At 41.0% G+C, this 18,267-nt stretch overlaps 1 protein-coding gene across 2 annotated transcripts in view; it reads left to right on the top strand.

The window, feature by feature from the left end:
• Positions 1-813: 813 nt before the first annotated feature.
• The window catches only part of LOC308328659 (uncharacterized protein), a 42,236-nt gene continuing 24,782 nt past the window's right edge, over positions 814-18,267 (top strand). The window contains exons 1-2 of one of the 2 annotated variants that reach the window (XM_080782666.1): positions 851-923; positions 9,582-9,711. In XM_080782666.1, coding sequence (XP_080638792.1) covers positions 9,633-9,711 — 79 coding nt within the window. In that variant the 5' untranslated portion in view covers positions 851-923; positions 9,582-9,632. Of the gene's footprint in view, positions 924-9,581; positions 9,712-18,267 lie in introns of both variants that reach the window. The other variant, XM_080782667.1, reaches the window with a different exon arrangement.

Raw genomic sequence — 18,267 nt, 5'->3', positions numbered from 1 at the left:
GTGCAAAGAGCAAGCATGGTGCTATCAGGGTTAGAGAGAAAATACAAAAGCTCAATTGGATGAAAATAGATAATGACACGTGACAATAGGTTCTGTGCAAGCAAGCCACAATCACGTCAACACCCCAGAAACGGTGCCCAAAAGAAGTCATCTAACTGGGGTTGGAAGATAAATACAAATAAGCCTCAAAGTGAGAATGATAACTGTTCACGACCAGGGAGTTCATGAGAACAAATCAAAACATTTGAACAACCTTTGTGTCTGATCCTCCTCCTTCCAGTAGTAAATTACCGTAAATCGGTTTATTCTTAGAGTAGTCAGCGCTGGAGTCCTTTTATGTTCATCCAGTAATTGTCCTAGAGCACTTCCAAGGAAATCACTTCAACTCTAGTTGGCTGATAGGATCAGGGATGTTGCTTTTCTCCCTTTGCCCTCCAAACATGAATAGGAAAAGCACTAACAAAACAACATGCTAGCCACAGTGAAGCCCACAGATGTCTGCATGGATTTTCACGCATTAGAGAGAGTATTTTGTGGAAGGAGTGTGATAGAGAGTAGAGTGGATGTTTTGGATACTGGATTCTTTGAGTTTGTGTGTGGTAGTGTTGTATAAACATCATGCATGCGCATGTGTATGTGTATGTATGTACGGTACAGTATGTATGTATGTACAGTATACGTATGTGTTCATATGAGCGAACACTGTGCTGAGCCCATTGGCTCACTGTAAGATGTATGTGTTTGGCCCGTTGTGTTATAACTGCTCTATCAATGATGTCATTGTTCTTTGTTCTGCTCTTCTCAATTCAAGGAAATCCAGACACAATAGTGGAGAGTGGGAGGCCAGGCCACCTCTGTGTTTGTGACAGAAAGAGCAATCTCTAGAGCAGCATGGAGGGGGCGTGGAGCTGGAGCAGCATACAGTAAGTGCCATTTGCCATACATTTCTGGTTTGTTACTCCTGAGGCCCATGAGCTCACCATGGAGCAATGCAATTATATTATATGGGAAAGGAAAAAGAGGATGTCGGTTTGTTTGTCTGTTCCTTCCGCCATCCTTCTAACACTTTGGTCCCAAACAAGATATCTTGAAAACTACGTGCTGTGTTTCCATGGGAGGTCACACTCCGTGGAGGATGAAGCAGTGTGCTTATGGTGAACCCATGGTCTGCCATGGTTAGAGGGAAGGCAATGAAGTCTAACACAGCCTTAGGACAAAATATTAATTGCAACGTTGGTTGATTTGCCACATTTTTTGTTAGTTAGTTAGTTAGTTAGTTTATTTGTCTCTGTCATTTATCACATCAGTTGTACATACAATATAGAAAGGTTTATGTTTTACAATTGACCGAAAAGGACAATTAACTGAATTGTTACATAAAAAGGAAAACAAAAGCAAAATAAGATTCAAGGTTGTTGCACTTCATACAAAAACAAAGCACAAACTCTGGTTTGGTTTCGTGTAAGGATTTCCACTGTAGGGTCATGGCGTTTTAGATCCCTTGTCTTATTAAACTCAACTCTTCAAGGGGGATCATTTTCACGTCTACTCAGGCTTGCTTTTGTGTGCACCCCAGAGAGTAAATTGTTAGTTGCTTGATTCCATATGTAGATATTTGATATTCATTAGATCAGACACCCCCCCTCCTCCTATACGTTTATTGAACTTCATTTAAACAATGTTATACTCTTTGAGAAAACACATCCCTGCTTCTCAGTTCTGGTTGCATATATTTACTTAAATTATTTTTATTTTTATTTTTGAGGAGCCCCTCCTATATACAGCTTTTGTCCTCACAAGTCTCAAGATTTTCCATTGACAATGAAAGGGGAATTCAGGTCAAATGTCCGCTAAATGTTGTCCCCACACGTCTCAAGATTTGCCATTGACAATGAAATGAGAAATTAGGTAAAATTCCGCTAAATATGACATAAATTTAACATCAAAACCTTAAACACCAATGACAATGAAGGAAAAATGTACTTCATATGTAGTCGAGCATATCACAGGCAACAGGCATTCTGATTGGCCAGTATGAGATGATTCATGATGATGTACGATGATAAGAGTGCCCCTCACTTCACACAGGTGTGATTTTTCATTTTCAAAATAATTGAATCAAGCAACTTACAAATTATCTGTGGTGCATGCAAAAGCCTGAGTTGAAATACCCCTTTAACTCATGATTAAGTGGGGTTAATGTGACCTGATCTGTGAACAGGTTTGTGATTCTTGATGCATCACAGGCAGACACAGGCCCTAAAAATCTGACTCAGGGATATAAGGCCTTTCTCTTGCGGTGGAAAAGGTGGAGACAAGTCCAATGGAGTAAATCACTTCCCAATCCAACACAGATGTGCTTTTATTATCATATCAGCTCCAGAGGTATTAATTCAAGAGAGCAGAGCCCATTTGGAGAGACACATGGTTTTCCTTATGCCCAAATTTTCTCTCTGACTGTAATAATTTCACTGATGGGCCAAGACATACAGCTCAAAGTCGTTTCCAAACAAGATGGGTTAAGATGTCTGAAGTCAACTTTCACATGAACATGATGAACTCTGACTGCTGTGGAATCTATGCCCTTCTGGGTCTCTCACGCAAAACATTTTCAGCACCCCTGTTTTACCCCAGGACAAGGATACAAGCAGAGGGGTTGGTAGAGAAAGTAGATAGTTTAGGATATTTTACAGTTAATGTCAAAAGAAAGTCACACATCATTCAAACCCCCACTCCTTTTTTTAATAAACACAAAACAAACAATAAAACAAATATGAATGTTGCCTTAGTTACTTACATCTGACGCTATTGACTGTACTAGATAAATGTCTTCCATAAATAATGAGACTTAAAAACTTTATTTAAAAAGAAAGAAAAAGACAAATAAAACAGGGCCAATAAAACAAATATTTACGTTTGGTCGTTTGCTTACTTCTACTGCTATTGACTGTACTGGGATGAATGGCTAGCATAAATAAAGAGGCTTAAAGGATTTATAAAAAAGGACAATGAGGCTATCCTAGCTTGCTTGTCTTTCATTTGTGTTCATCTTGGAATCTATGGTTCTGCCAGAGCTCTCACTGCTGGAAAAACAAGCTACCTCAGACACCTCCTGCTATTCAACATTTAGGCTAATGACAGGGTACCAGCAGGCAGACCAAACAAGCTCATACCTGTTAAAAGCAGGACATGGCTTCCGTGCAGTGACATACTGTAGTCATTATTTTTAGCCTATGTATATTCTAGGCCATATTTTTACCCCATTAGCTCAGGTGTGTGTGTGTGTGTGTGTGTGTGTGTGTGTGTGTGTGTGTGTGTGTGTGTGTGTGTGTGTGTGTGTGTGTGTGTGTGTGTGTGTGTGTGTGTGTGTGTGTGTGTGTGTGTGTGTGTGTGTGTGTGTGTGTGTGTGTGTGTGTGTGTGTGTGTGTGTGTGTGTGTGTGTGTGTGTGTGTGTGTGTGATGATTTGTTTTTCCTCTGAGCCAGTGATTATGACTGATCCAGTCTTCACACTGGAATGGCAGAAAAATCCACATATGATTTGGTTTATCTTTGTCTATACATAACATTAAGACAGACATGAGAATGTCAGGCCTGTACAAATCTTGTTACGTGGAATATGGATTACGTACACTGAGGAGAACATAATTTATTTATTTCTGCTGAAAACCTTTGCAATCTGAGCGCACGTAGGACAGCAGTCTTAACCACTTTCAACCAGGTGTCCATATTTTTGGCATGTCACTGTAGTAGGTATAGTAAACAGTGTCAAAACATTTTAACATTTTCAAGAAATGTAAATATAATAAATCAGCTCACAACAACAATACAATACAAGCTCACAACAACACGTCGTATTGTGGCTGTTTGTGATATACTTAAAGGACCACATCACCACTTTTCAACCTATCTTGATTCTTCATATATTAGGTCCTCACTAATAATCATGATAAAATGGCACATTTGTTTTTCTACTCAGTCTGTGTTTCATAGGAGGGCTGTGGGCAGTTCAGGAACCCGTCCACCAGTGACATCATCGATGGGGAATCCAAGCTAATAGAAACGGCAGGCTTTCTAGTCCTGAAAAGTTGCAAAGCGAAAATGGAAGGCATCGTTCTCACGATGATAAAAGTCTCAACATATTTGTAAAATAATCTTCATCCATCCATCTTCAACCGCTTATCCGTAGTCGGGTCACGGGGTCAACAGCTCCACCAGAGAGCTCCAGTCTTCCCTCTCCAGAGCAACATTAGTGACTTCTCCTCCTGAGGGATCCTGAGACGTTCCAAGGCCAGTGAGTCAATGTAATCCCTCCATCTGTGCCTTGGTTTGCCCCGGGGTCTCCTCCCAGTGGGACGTGCATCGAGGACCTCCTTAGGGAGACACCCGAGAGGCATCCTAACCAGATGCCCGAACCACCTAAGCTGGCTCCTTTCCCGGCGAAGGAGCAGCGGCTCTACTCCGAGTCTCTCCCGCGTGACTGAACTTCTCACCCATCTCTAAGGGAGATTCCAGCCACCCGTCTGAGAAAACTCATTTCGGCCACTTGTATTCGCGACCTTATTCTTTTGGTCAAGACCCACACTTCATGACCATAGGTGAGAGTAGGAACGAAGATTGCTCAGTAGACAGAGAGCTTTGCCTTCTGGCTCAACTCTCTTTTCGTCACAACAGTGTGGTACAGCGACTGCAATACCGCCCCTGCCGCTCCGATTCTCCAGCTGATCTCCTTCTCCGTCCTCCCTCCTCACTCGTGAACAAGACTTAACTAAATGTCTCAATAGAAGATCAGGGAGACCTCCTCCAACCACTGCAGTTGTGTTAGTTATAGTATTAACATACTTGTCTCACAGATTGGTTAAAATGACATTGTATTCAACTATTCACTAAAACCAAGTTGTGTATTGCAGATTTAAGAAACAGTAAATACTGCAGCAGAGCATGTTCCAAACTCTTAAAAACAAGAGGACTTCCTCTGTGATAAACCTCTCCTTATACCCTCACTTACCCCAGCCCCTGCTCACTGTCCAGTTTAGTTTATCAGTGGCTCACATTGTAGCTCTGACAAGCCGCTCAGATAAGGCATGTCCATAGAGTGAACACTCAATGACTCCAAACACAATAACACAAAACGTCACTGCATTGATTCAGTAGCGTCCGTATGTTCCTGTCCTGTTAAAAAAAGAAACATATATAATGATAATATTATTCAGTAATATTATATTTTCCATTATTAACCAAAAACAAGTATTACATACACATGCTTTCTGATATAAAAACGGAAATTCTTTGAACTTTTTTTACTGGGAATTATTCTTCATTTTGGTACTATTGGCATTCCTAAGATTCCTAATGTGAAGCTTTCAATGGAATGTTACAGCAGCATAACCAAAGCTACTGTCACCCATCTATATGTAAACATACCTGCATATGGTTCGAAGTTTGTCACAAAGCTTCTGACTTGACTGTAAAATCAATCGATACCTGCCACAAAGTTCTGTACTCATAGCTACAGTAGGTCAACATATCTCAGGTCAGAAATGTTCCCTTATCCTGAAAACGAATCAATAAGATTTTCGTTTTTTGCTCTAAAGATTAGTGCTTTAGCCCCACCCTGCTCCTTGTGAAAATCAAACCCAAATTCTTGGTAGCGCTCACAGCTAGAAGATTCCCGCTGGGGGTTTGTTCTCATCTCTGCGTCTTCAGAGCCCATACCCTAGGTGGGGTCGGTGAAAGGGCCTTTCTGTGTGGAGTTTGCATGTTCTCCCCGTGTCTTATGGTCAGCTGGGGTGCCTGATGGAGGGGAAAGGAGCTGGTTGGAATACCGTGTTCCTTCCACACACTACGTCCTACAGGGGAAACTCCCCCCCCTATCAGGTGATGAAGCGGCTTGCAGTGAGCAAGCCGCATGCATTGAAGTAAGCATGAGGTCAGTTCGGGGGTCTCCTCAGGTTGGCAGAGGGAGAGTAGCTTCCAGGATTACAGTTGAGGCAAATGGCACCGGGTGAAAATGGGTTAGAAAATTGTGGAATAAAAATGAAAGAAAAGATAAAGAACAACATGAGTTGAGCCTGTGCAAATTGTCAATATTATATAACACTCTTGATTTATACTTGCTATTTTCAGTGCACTGCACGGTGCACAATCAAATATAAATCAGGCATTAGGTTACACAAAGTATTGATACCTGTGGAGACTGTTCTCATTCACATCCAAAGGCAACAGAACTGTTTGCAAATGTTCGGTTGAAAAACTAAAATCACTTCCCCCCCCCCTCCATCAGCATTCACAAATAACATTCTCATGTGGTTGCCATGAATACAATCCTGTTTGCGTTGGCACCAACAATGCTTCACACATCCTATGATCTGACCTGTGACAATATCCCCAGCCGTGACCAGAGAGTTTCTTGTTTTTCCACGTGTTTGGAATATCACACACAATAGATGTCAGGGACATGGGAAAGATGAGTAGCCCTGGTTTCTCATCGGGGTTATTTTATGAAGTAACTTCAAAAAGGTAAAACAACAACAGGCTTATTGTACGTTGAGAAACTGTATTCTTGAGCAAGCTGGGATAATTTATTTCTGTACATGTGTATGATACACATTGCCAAACATAAATTCGATAAAGTTACGCTTTATGTCCTCTCCCGGTGTCCTAACATCCAAGATTCGAACCTTGTCTCCCACATGGGAAATCAAACATCAAGAGATAATCCTACATTGACCAAAGGATAAATTGGCATGATAAGCTTCAGGCAGGGTTATTTATTTGTAATCCAGTAGGTGTTCTTCCCGACAGCAGGCTCTATATTTTTAGTATGGACATTGGAGACCAGCTCCAACCACTTAGTTATATTGTTATTGTTATTATATTAAAATAAGACTGATTTGCTTTGTAATCTCCAACTGGATCAAGCCTTTTCTTGCATGATCAGAAAAGGTCATTGCTGTGATTTTTTAAATAATTCCCATGTTTTTATTATGTCAGGGCCCCCCGTGATATATATTTTAAATATTAAAGAAGAGTACCCCAGGCTATACTGCAATATTCAGTATTTTGATGAAGTATTTTATAGAATATTTTACATTGGGTAAAATATACCCGTGTTTAGCATTGGTGTAGCCTGCCAGCCAGCGTGCTTTCTGGGGGCTTTTTATCTTCACTTTTTAAACTCTCTGCCAATCAAATCATCGCTATGGAGTACACACAGACACACAAAGCTGCCGCAAAGAGGGGCAAGCGTCCCTCAAAAAAGAGTAGAAATAAAAAAATCACACTTGTGTGAAGTGAGGGGTGCCCACTGTGGCTGTTGCATGATGTCACTGCTTAAAGCAAACATTAAAACTAAATGTCCATAGACTTGGCTGCAACATGACATCTTTTCAGAAAGCCAGACGTTGGAGGGGCTAGCTGCCCCTGAAAAATCACACTTTGGGAGGCACCCACTACGACATAAAAGTCCATATAGACTTGGCTGCAACATGACATCATGGGGGGCACTCGCTACATCATAGTAAAAAGTTCATAGACCTAGCGGCCGCTGTCAAATACATGCTTGATGAGCTCCACTATCCCTGAAGAAATCGCCAACTCTTGTAACTTATTTGAACAATGTCTAGCTTCATAGAACTCAGCATTGTTGTTTTCTCAACAGACACACATGCTAAACCGTAAAAATCAGTACAGTCTCAGAGTTACTCAACTTTACTGTAGCGTTACTGTAGCTCTAGCAGTGATTCCCAAAGTGGGGTCCATGGACCCTCTGGGTTGAAATGGACCATTACAATTAGAGAGAGGGGGAGAGAGAACCACAGGAGAAAAATAAATAAAAGAAAGGCAGACAAAGAGAGTTAAGATGTTGCATCCATTGTAATACAGCTGCACTATATGTATGTGGGTGTGTATGAATTCCATTACCTTGCTTTGTTTTTCTAGTCAGTGAAGGAAAAACAGAGGCAAGACTTGTTTAAAAGAAGGAGGGGAAGACAGACTGGATGATATCCAGTCTTGAGTCAATATTTTGAATTAATATGATCATTAAATAACATCAACAACAGAAAGAAATTGGTGTCTGCTATTCCTGGAATGCTTTTAATGTTTTTGTATCACGTGATCACTGATATATATATAATGATACATAATGATATGGAACTAATTATTATCAACTAAAGCAAACGTCAACAAATGAACAAGGGTGTCTCAGGGTGTTTGTACTGTATATCTTTTTAATCTGCAAAAGTGAAACCATCATTGCATTTTATTCTATTTTCCAAATTCCAGTAGTAAGTAAGTAAGTAAGTAAGTAAGTAAGTACATTCTATTTATAGAGCACCTTTCGAAACAATGTTACAAAGGGCTGTACAACAAGGTAAAACAATCATGTTAAAACAAGGGCATGAAACAAACGACAGAAAAAAAACAATAGAAGGTAAAACATTGAGATGCAAATAATTCAAGTAAAAATACATCCTAAAGTAAAGTGCTGACGAAATAAATACGTTTTTAACAAGTTCTTAAAACCGTATTGATTGATTAAATACTTTATTAGACAGAAATCCAATTAAAAATGTTCATGCATCTCCTATTTTTCTGTGTACAATTTGAAAAAAGGAATAAACATTGAGTCATACAAATAGCACTGTATAGCATGGGTACAGCGGCAGCCATACGTACATTTGGGCTAAAAGGATAACACAATATAGTATAATATTACCAATGACAAAGCACAGCAATGAAAATGTACTGTACTGATATAAATCTTTTATCAGGCAGGCCTGATGATCTGACCTATGCTTCTTTCCCATGGATGTGTTTCCTGGTGGTATTTTTCCCACTTCCTTGTTCATTAATGTTCTACGGTAGTGCAGTATAATAGCCTCCCGAAGTGGAGGTTTCTTTTCATACTCTCACATTCTATAGTGCTGGAAGGAGGGCAGGAAAAAAGTGATAATATCTGCTTTATCTGACCATCAACCCTATCCTCCTCCACCTTCCATTTCATTTTTGTACATAAACACATCCTTGTTTCTCTATTGCTCTCTCTATATCCTCCCTTTCTAGCCCTCTGCAGCTCTTGTGTCCCTCCCTGTTATTCTCATGTTCGCCCACTGGTTGATTTTAAATCTCAGCTAGCTAGCCTCCTTTCCAAGACTCTCCCTTTACTCCCTCTGTGCCTCTGTCTCCCGCCCTTCTCTCTGGCTGTGTGCCACACCTCTCTAGCAGCCCTGTGACGGTGTGAGTGTTGCCAGTGGAGCCCGGCCCCCTTTTACTCTCCTCAGCTGGAGGAATCTCACACACACTCTGTCCCACACACACGCATGCACACACTCTAGATGTAGGGAGCAATACGCCTTTCTAGAGAGACCAGCAGGCAGGCAAGGAAACAGGCTGGCACTATGACCCTATTTAGGGACACCATCCTAGCTGTAACCTCTGACAACAGATGCCTCCACCACAAGTGAAGCTTTCGAGTTGTTCCTCTACCAGTGAAATGATTCACAACAACCAATAGATCATGTGGAAGCTTTGAGGAAGTGCTTTATTTTTCTTTTGCTTGTTTTGTTTTTAATTTTCACAGAAGGGACCGATTTAAGTCTTTGAAGAATTGGGATTATTTTTTTTATACACCATGAGCGTGAAGAAGAAAAAGGCTGGTCTAGTGTTCAGCTGGCAGAAGTCTTTCTCCATCCTGTCTCCTTGGAGGAAAGGTACAGTACTGTCCCATTCCAGAACAACCTGTTTGTGTTTGCTGTCTTGCCAGTCTAATCTGTGCCAACCGGGTTTCCCATCACAGATTGTAATTTGAGCGTCTGCAGGATGAGTAGCTGTGGTCGGGGAAGAAGCTATAATTTCAGCCTCAAGGTGTTTTTTCTTTTTCTTTCAAACACAAGCGTTGCTGCTTTAAGTGCCAGGCTTTCATCCTCAGACAAATCCCCTCATCACATAGACGACTGGCTCCCCCGTCTACAAACAGCCATTTGTTTTGCTTGGCATGTGCAGGGCATTTGTTTCAGCAAACAGAGGGCTGATTTACTGGAGATGCTGGGTGCCAGCTACTGGGGGATACTGGGTGATGCATAGCTGTGATGGATAGATTGAGTAAAGATTCTGTGTGGGACAGAATGGGGAGTTATTTAGTTGTGACTCAGTCAACAGGTGTGTTTAATATGAATCAAATGTACTATAGACTGCTTTTCTTGTAGTGGCACCAATTTCATCACATTGTGGCCCATAATTAGCCTTATGTGAAGAGCTGACATAGTCAGCTCTTCACATAAGGCTGTAATTACTTCTGCAGACTACAGAATTGCTTTTGTTTCTAAAGAGTGGTAAAGCCAATTGCTTTAACATTTGGAAGAGTGAAAATGAGCTTTTACGACACATTCCCATTCTACATCTGCCCCTGATTGTTCATTACAATGTTTTTAAAGGGATTGTCTGGTCTGGTACAAATGGCATAAAGAAGGCTTGTTTAATGAATTTAATGAGTTGTAAAAGTCCCTTTCTGGAGAGTTGTTAAAAAGTAAGTCATATGAAGTGTCTTTATGTGTGGTGGTTCATTCTGAGCAGAGGTGGAATATAATTGGTGCACTCCCTGCTTCGCATGCCTACTGTAACATGAGCACGTTGGACAGCCCGTATACAAAACAAACACATAATGATTTACATAATGCTACACTTTGTGTTTCTTGATAAAAAAAGATGTTCAGATCAATAGTGGGCATATAGGTTAAGCCTTGAATAGCTAATGTAGCAAGCAGAAGTATGCTTTTAAGTACACTTAAATTAATTGTATGAGTGATGCTCTTAGACAAAGTCAAGGAAATATCTGTGATCCACCAGGAGTTCTCATTATCATCCCTTTATATAATGCTGCCTTCAGGTTCCTCTGCATTCCATTGAACATTGATCAGATAACAATCTCAGTTTATTATATGTACAGTGCAGCCTCGACACCTGCTGAGCTGCAGCGTTGTTGCCTCAGCTCCTCCGGCTGTATTGTTATGGGAGGGAGAGGGAGAGAAAGAGAGAAAAACAGAGAGTTCTACTCATTGTTGCCGTTGTTAAAGTGACTCCCAGCCCTCCCTGACAGTCATGACGTTGTTTGCCATGGTACTTGGAGGAGAAAGAAAAGGGCCATTGTAAAGACAACACTTACATTGTGTACAGTACATCGAGGCACAATTTTTATTTGCATATTCTTGCGAATCACTGTTGTCACTCGATCACTGTTTAGGTTTCAGGGTGGGGAGTCGTCTTAAGGAACTGAGCTTGGATGAAACTACACCGCATAATGCTCTCCTGGTGAGAGAGACGAACAATGAAAAACAAAAAAGTGTTAATTTGATATTCATAATTTCCTGGAAGGAGGAAATTACTCTGCACCATTGGACCATTCCGGATGACGCCCTTTTTTACATTACTAAATCATCACTGTGTGACTGACTAATACCCTGAAATATGTCAAATACTGACATAGATGTGCTGGAATTTTGTGATATACAGACTCACCTTGTGGAGAAGTGAATCAGAACTCAGGCATTTTGATATTGAAGTAAAGAAAGTAGTAACATATGTCATGGGGCACATTATCTTCTCCCTGGTCATCTGACCTAACCAGACAGACCACAGGGCCCCTTTATCTAATGAAGTTGTTGGTTATATTAATGGTCAAGGGTTTTAATTTAATGAAGCTTGTAATGCTACCAGTCTAAAGGCAAATATTAGCTTCAGGGCTTGCACAGTGTCAAGTTGAAAACAGTTCTAGGAAAAAGTCTGTTTTTAATATATTTTGGGGTAGAGTAAACTACAAGCTGTCGGGGGAAATTAGCCCGAAGGAGCCTTCTTGACTTGAGTTACAGCGCTCCTGCACATTCTTGCCTTATCGCAATGTTGTCTGATAGGAGAGGCCGGGGTCGCAGGCCCCGTTAGCTTGCATTGATAGACGGGGAGTCTGGGAAGCGTCCATGGGTCTGACAACGCCATGGTCAGGGAAGAGATGGAAACAGACAATCTCAGCTGAGCAATGTATGGGACTTGTGAGGTATGCTGCTTCTCCAGGCGTTTTCAGGGATGAGTGAGAGATGGAGGACGGGGGGACAGGGAGAAGGTGTGTGGTGGTATGTTACACCTCATCAGACTGGACATCTGGTTTGTGTCACCCGAGATGCTCTGGCACCTCAGGGCACAAGAAAATGATGCTACTTTGTTTTGGAAGCCCTGTTGATTGCTGGTTCTAAGACTCAATGTGTATGAATGGTCTACATCTACAATCTCAGTTTGGGGGTTATCATTGTATTATATCACTTGTGAAACTTGTCATGAAAATGCTTCTTATTTTATCATAGAAGTTAAAGTTAAACCACATGAACTCTATCCTCCCTATTTTGGGGTGGAGAGATTTGGTGTTGAAATAAGAAGGTTTCAACCTGGGGTACTCAGGCAAACTAATAATCGAAGGGTTTTAAGTGGTTAACAGACAAATGGTGGTTAATCCCTTAGTATTTCCTCTACCACAAGAGTTCCACTTTTTCTGGTGGCCAGCTTGCAGCCTTGCACTAGCATACCATAGTACAGTACAGTAGGACCAGTGGTCAGTAGTCTTCACCAGCGAAAACCCAAAACTTCGAACAGGGAGCTGACATACCAATAATCCCCTTTGGCCGTAAAAATAGCCAACATGTTGTGGCCTGTTTTTGACCTTTCCACTCAGGAACCAAGGGGGCAACTAAGCTAACAGTTTAGCCCCAGGGCTTATGCTTGCCTTGGCTCCAGGCCTTGTGGACGTCCCAAAACCTGCCTTTTGCTTTAGAGATGGGTAGGCAGCAGTACACACCTGCTGCAGGAGTTAAAACCTATATTCATAAACTCTATGAAGACATTCAGGAGTACAGTACAACCTACTTATTGTCACGTACAACACCTTGGCCTGTTCAGGAGAATGATTTAGGTTAGAATGTGAAGTTTGAGTCAAAGGAGCAGAGCAGAGATCATAATTATCTTATCTGCTGTGCAAACTCTGAAAGTGTAGTAATGGACAATGTTCATGTCAATTGCCTGGGGGCAATAATCTTTACACTTTAAGGGTTAAATTAGCACTCAGACATTTGCTGTTCAGTGCGCACACACACGCACCTGCATGCATGCACGCACGCATGTGCGCACATGAGAGGAGGGGATATGCATACCCTACCCGACCGCCTCTGGCAGTCCCCTGGCACAGGTGCTGTTTTCCCTCTGTGAGGGAGTGACAGCCTTCCAGGCAGTTTAGGCCTTTGTTCTTTCAGTGGACCAGGGCTCAAGGCATCTGGGAGGGCAACAGGGCAATCCACCGACTTTACTAAAACTCCCCATTCTTGAAATCACTGAGCAGCCCGCTTTCCAGGGGGAAAAGTATTTGGCTCACTTGAATGGTGACATTAGCAGTGTCTGGAATGTGAAATTAATATTATGGGAAATGGCTGAGCGTCTTTTTTTTTTTTTTTTTTTACAGACAGACCTGAAGCTTAGGATGAGTCTTTGGGGGGTGGCGGGGGGTTGGGTGGGTTGGGGGTGGACCATTGGTAATTATATGTTGTGGGTTTTAGTCAGACAGAGACTGGAAATAGGCTGACTCAGCCAGCGCAGACAATTACACAGGACAGGATATCTGTTTGTGTTGTTTGGTGCGGATGATGACAGTGACGAGTCTGACGACACCTGTGCAGTTGTTGCCGATTGCGTGGAAGTGACTGCAGGGAATTAAGGGATTGTATCACAATGGCAGAATGTCAGATTACACAGCTGGGTTGACAAGGTGATTGCAGTGTGTAATTAAAGTCAACCCGGTCTCCTTATTGTCTACCTGTGATGCACAGGAAAAGACTGTCACAGAATACATTTGTGGAAGCAGTTTTGGAAAGTAACTCAAGTTCTGTACTTGAGTACAATTTTGAGTGTTTTACAGTACTTGATTATTTAGATATTATTTTTTCATACTTTGAACTACTCCACTACATCTCAAAGGTTCAAGGTTCAATGTTGTACTTTATTGTTCCATCTTGTGTACAGGTACATAAGAGGCATGTATTGTACTTTTTACAATTATTTGACAGCTTTAGTTACAAGTTGCTTACATTATTAAAACAAACCATACATTAACCACTTACTGTAAGTAAAAGACACTGGGAAGAATTGAGGAGGTAGCAATGGAATGAAGAGCTCAACTTGAGTTTATTCCTCGAAGGAACATTCTGCTGTCATTTTGCCCTTAATTAATTACAGGGTGTTCAGATTCTATTCTATCTTTTTTTCCCCTCTTCCACACATTCTTGGTGTTGAACAGAAATTCTTTGGGTGTGTTGTCACTGAAAATAGATCAGTTTGCTCTTAAAAGCCATTTTGGTCTGAGGCTGATTCTAAAAAACACCTTCTAAATCCTGACCTAAGGTTTCTGAAAAACGTTAAATTTTGATTACTGTACATACTGTACAGATTTTGAACCCCAAAAGGGGTTCCCGTCCAGAAGGGTAGGGTTACAAAAAGGGTTTCCCGCCTATAATGGGTTAACAATAATTATTATCTTAATCAGGAGAAGAAGACTAATCAATCCAATGATGGAAGATTTTCCCAACCACCATAATGATTGATTGATTCATTATGAATAATAGAACTATGGAAGTTATATGTGTACTGTCTGGAATGAGGCAAACTAAATTAAACGAATACACCTACAGTACTGTACATCACTGTAACTGCTGGGTGAAAAATAGTTGAGTTTAGAGTGTGGTAAGGAATGATTTATGATTTATAGAGAAAGAAAGAAAGAAATAAACAAACAAACTCCCCATCCACTTCATATCCGTTTAAGATAGCCGTGACCTACATTCTGTTGTTTGTATATCCCATCATACTCCTGGCAAGGTACTTTACAATATATTACATTATTGAGATTCCAGGCTGCGTGGTGCTTGGCGAGTTCCTGTTTGATCTCTCCCGTGAGGGCAGCCAGGTCTACAGGTTGTTAAATGAAAAATCCATGGGGATTTAGAATGCAGATTGACTTTTGTTCGTGAACAATGACCTGATGAAAGCATGCCACCAACAACCATCAAACGTACTCTTTGTCCTGTGTTTGGGGCCTTGGCACTTTGACAATGCGTCTCACTTTGCTGCAAAAGTCTACTTGCTGACTTTAATTGACTGATCCTACAAGCATCGGTAGAAGAAGTACTTAAGTAGAAGTAGCAACAATACCACAATGTAGAAATACTCTGTTACAAGTAAAAGGCCTACGTTAAAAATGCTCATGTAAAGTAAAAGTACCTCCAAATTGTACTTACGTATGTTCAGTACTTGAGTTACTTTTCACCACTACCTTCAAGCACACTGGCTGGCAGCGTTCTCAATTACTGGTATTGTGGGGAAACAACTATGCGTTCACTGCAAATTGGCAAACGTATATGGGATAATGCATGGCTTGGTGGTCATGGTTGATATATAGACAATGGCCACCTAGCCATGCATTATCCCGCTTATTACACGGCTACTTAATACATAAATTGATTAATAAAGTGGCACAGGTCTCCACCAGGACAGGTCAGGTTGTGGCCTCCTGGTGGTGCTATAATAGGCCAATGTGAAAAGGGTGCCATTGCAGAGCAGAGCGGTGTGTTATCCAGAAATAAATAACACACCACTGAATTCAGCGATTGACCAATCAAAATCAAGCATTCAACCAAGCCGTGTAATAAAATCTGATAATGCTTACTAATGTCATTCACACTGCAGGTGTCTTCAAACTTTAAATTTACAATTTCATTTAGGTTCAAAGGAACACATTGTATATTGTATTTGTCTACTATAATACTGCCATCCTTCACATCCTTGATAGCATTTATTTGTATAGCATTATGTTTAAATTCCTCCGCTAACTACTGTATATATGTGGCAGACATTGTACAGTGGGCTATCAGTCCTGCTCTTGAACCCTCCTTATTTTATCACCAGTCACTGGGTGATACACAACACTTCTCATTAGCCCAGCACTGATAACACATGACTAACCGCAGACGGACTTGATGCAGACAATTATGTGTGCCATACAGTTGAAGAGGGTGGACATGGGTTTTAAGGTTTCACACCTCTCCTTTGGGCTTACAGTCTTATCAGGGTGCTTTTCTGTTACAAATATGTTTAAATGAGTTCTTCACATTCACAGCACAGTATCCTTGTAGCCTGGCTTATGTTTGGCATTTTGTTCTACGTGCTCTATCGCTTGGTACCTCATCGTTGGAAAGTACTTTCTGAAGTTGTTCATGTTTTGAGAGTGGAATAATGAAGAGTGGCAAATGGCAATGGACAGTGTACTTAAACTTGGGCTATATAGCTAGACCTATATATTTATCTGTGTATTTTACATTTCACTACTATTGTTTGGATGGGGGCAGACTATTCAGAGAAGTTAGTTACATCATTCTTTGGCTTTTAGTGCTGTTAGAGGTATTTCTCAAGAGGCAGTGAAGAATGACTTGGGTTACCTCAAGAATAAACACACAATGAGCTTGCTCATTCACTGCCTGCTGTGAGGTAATCGCTGTAAACAATGGTTGATTTGGCGGTGGTGTGTTTTTTCGTCCACCCCAATGCTCTCCATAAACTAAAGCATACATAGCTGAAAGCAATAGATTTCTGCATTCAGTGCAAACAGGAAATGGGTTCTCTAGCCTTTGCTGAAAAATATCTTTGCTGTTTGCATTAAATCGAGTTAATCCGTTGTGATGTATTCCACATGTACAGTACTGCAGCATCAGACGCATAGGACTGATGATGATAATGATGATGAATTGATGATGATGATGAGACAAATGTATGTCACACAGCAATACAGTGAGACACACTCTACTCACACAGTGTGTGGTACCTCACCACATGCAATTAGTTTAAATTAAAACCAATTAGTGGTGTTGTATAATAAAATCAACACAGAGATTCATCTGCATATTTATTTAAATTAAGGCTCCATTCATTTAGCCTCACAGTGGCCAGACTTCATTTGAAAAGAAATATGTGCGCAGCATCATCTCTATATGGAAATAAAGCAACAGGGATGTAACTCAAACTACAACCATATGAAAATATACACACCTGTTACAGTAAATTGTCTCCAAAAAGTCTGTTGTGGTTAAATGGATATTAAACGGACATTACAGCTATCATTTCACCTGAACAGATCTATTTGTAGATTATCCTGCGACATGAGTTCTACACCAGTATGTAATTTTCCTAGCATAGTTGGAAAAGTGCAGTTTGTGTCGAAACTCCTTTGAAGTGTGTTGTGGCCACAGTGCTACCTTGAACCACTCTGGGAAAACACTGTCCGTGCTTAGAATGGGATAAGACTCGATCCAGACCCCAACCCGTTATTTCCCAACAAGACCCCACAATCATTATTTTGGCAGAGGTTTTAAGGCCTATCCAACAACACTGTTATCACAACAGGGATTGTTTTTGTGTCCGACCCAGTGGGAAAACATGGCCGCACCTCTGTTTAGTTATTGACTTTGAAATCATATCAAGAGATTCTGATTGATGAGAACTAAAACAGTATGTAATCCTATATCCTAAAGATTTCCGTCGCTACAGTTTGCTGCTTTGAAATGTAATGTAATATTATTTGCTTCAGGTATTTCGCCACAGGATATTTTCACTGAATCAAAACCGCCCATCCATTCAAAGCTGTGTAGTTTATTGAACCCGGTGAGGTCATTTCCTGCCAATCAGAGGACAGTGGGGCTATCGTATTATCCTGAGAGTTTCTGTTAATTAACTTCTCCAACAAATCATTCATCATTCACTGTGTGCCAACTCCCCTCATAATCACAACATCCGCCTGCCTCAGTGCCTCATTTAAACTACAAGGAATATATTCCACCCAGAGTGTTTACACATACACAAATCCCCCAACCACAACTCCTTCTTCTGCTGTTGCTTTCCAGGGCCCAACTAGCAATAATCCAAATACTCTCATCCCATTCAAATTCCCTCAACATGATTTCCAGAACATTCCCTGCAAAATAAACTCCCTTTTCTAAAGTTTCCCTCAACAGAGGATGAAAGTGCAGGACTTATAACTTCAAAGACATTTTTTAATCTCAAATTTGGCTTGGCGCGATCTCCGATTCAACCAGCAGGAAGTCGCCAAACCTCCTCTATTGTTGAGGTGTGATCAAAAGGACTGGGGTTACCTTATTCCAGAAGAGCTATGTTTAGTATGCCCCATTAGA

Source organism: Protomyctophum bolini (genome assembly GCF_963924005.1).
Source record: "Protomyctophum bolini genome assembly, chromosome: 14".
Lineage (NCBI taxonomy): Eukaryota > Metazoa > Chordata > Actinopteri > Myctophiformes > Myctophidae > Protomyctophum > Protomyctophum bolini.
This window is presented reverse-complemented; position numbering and strand designations above follow the sequence as displayed.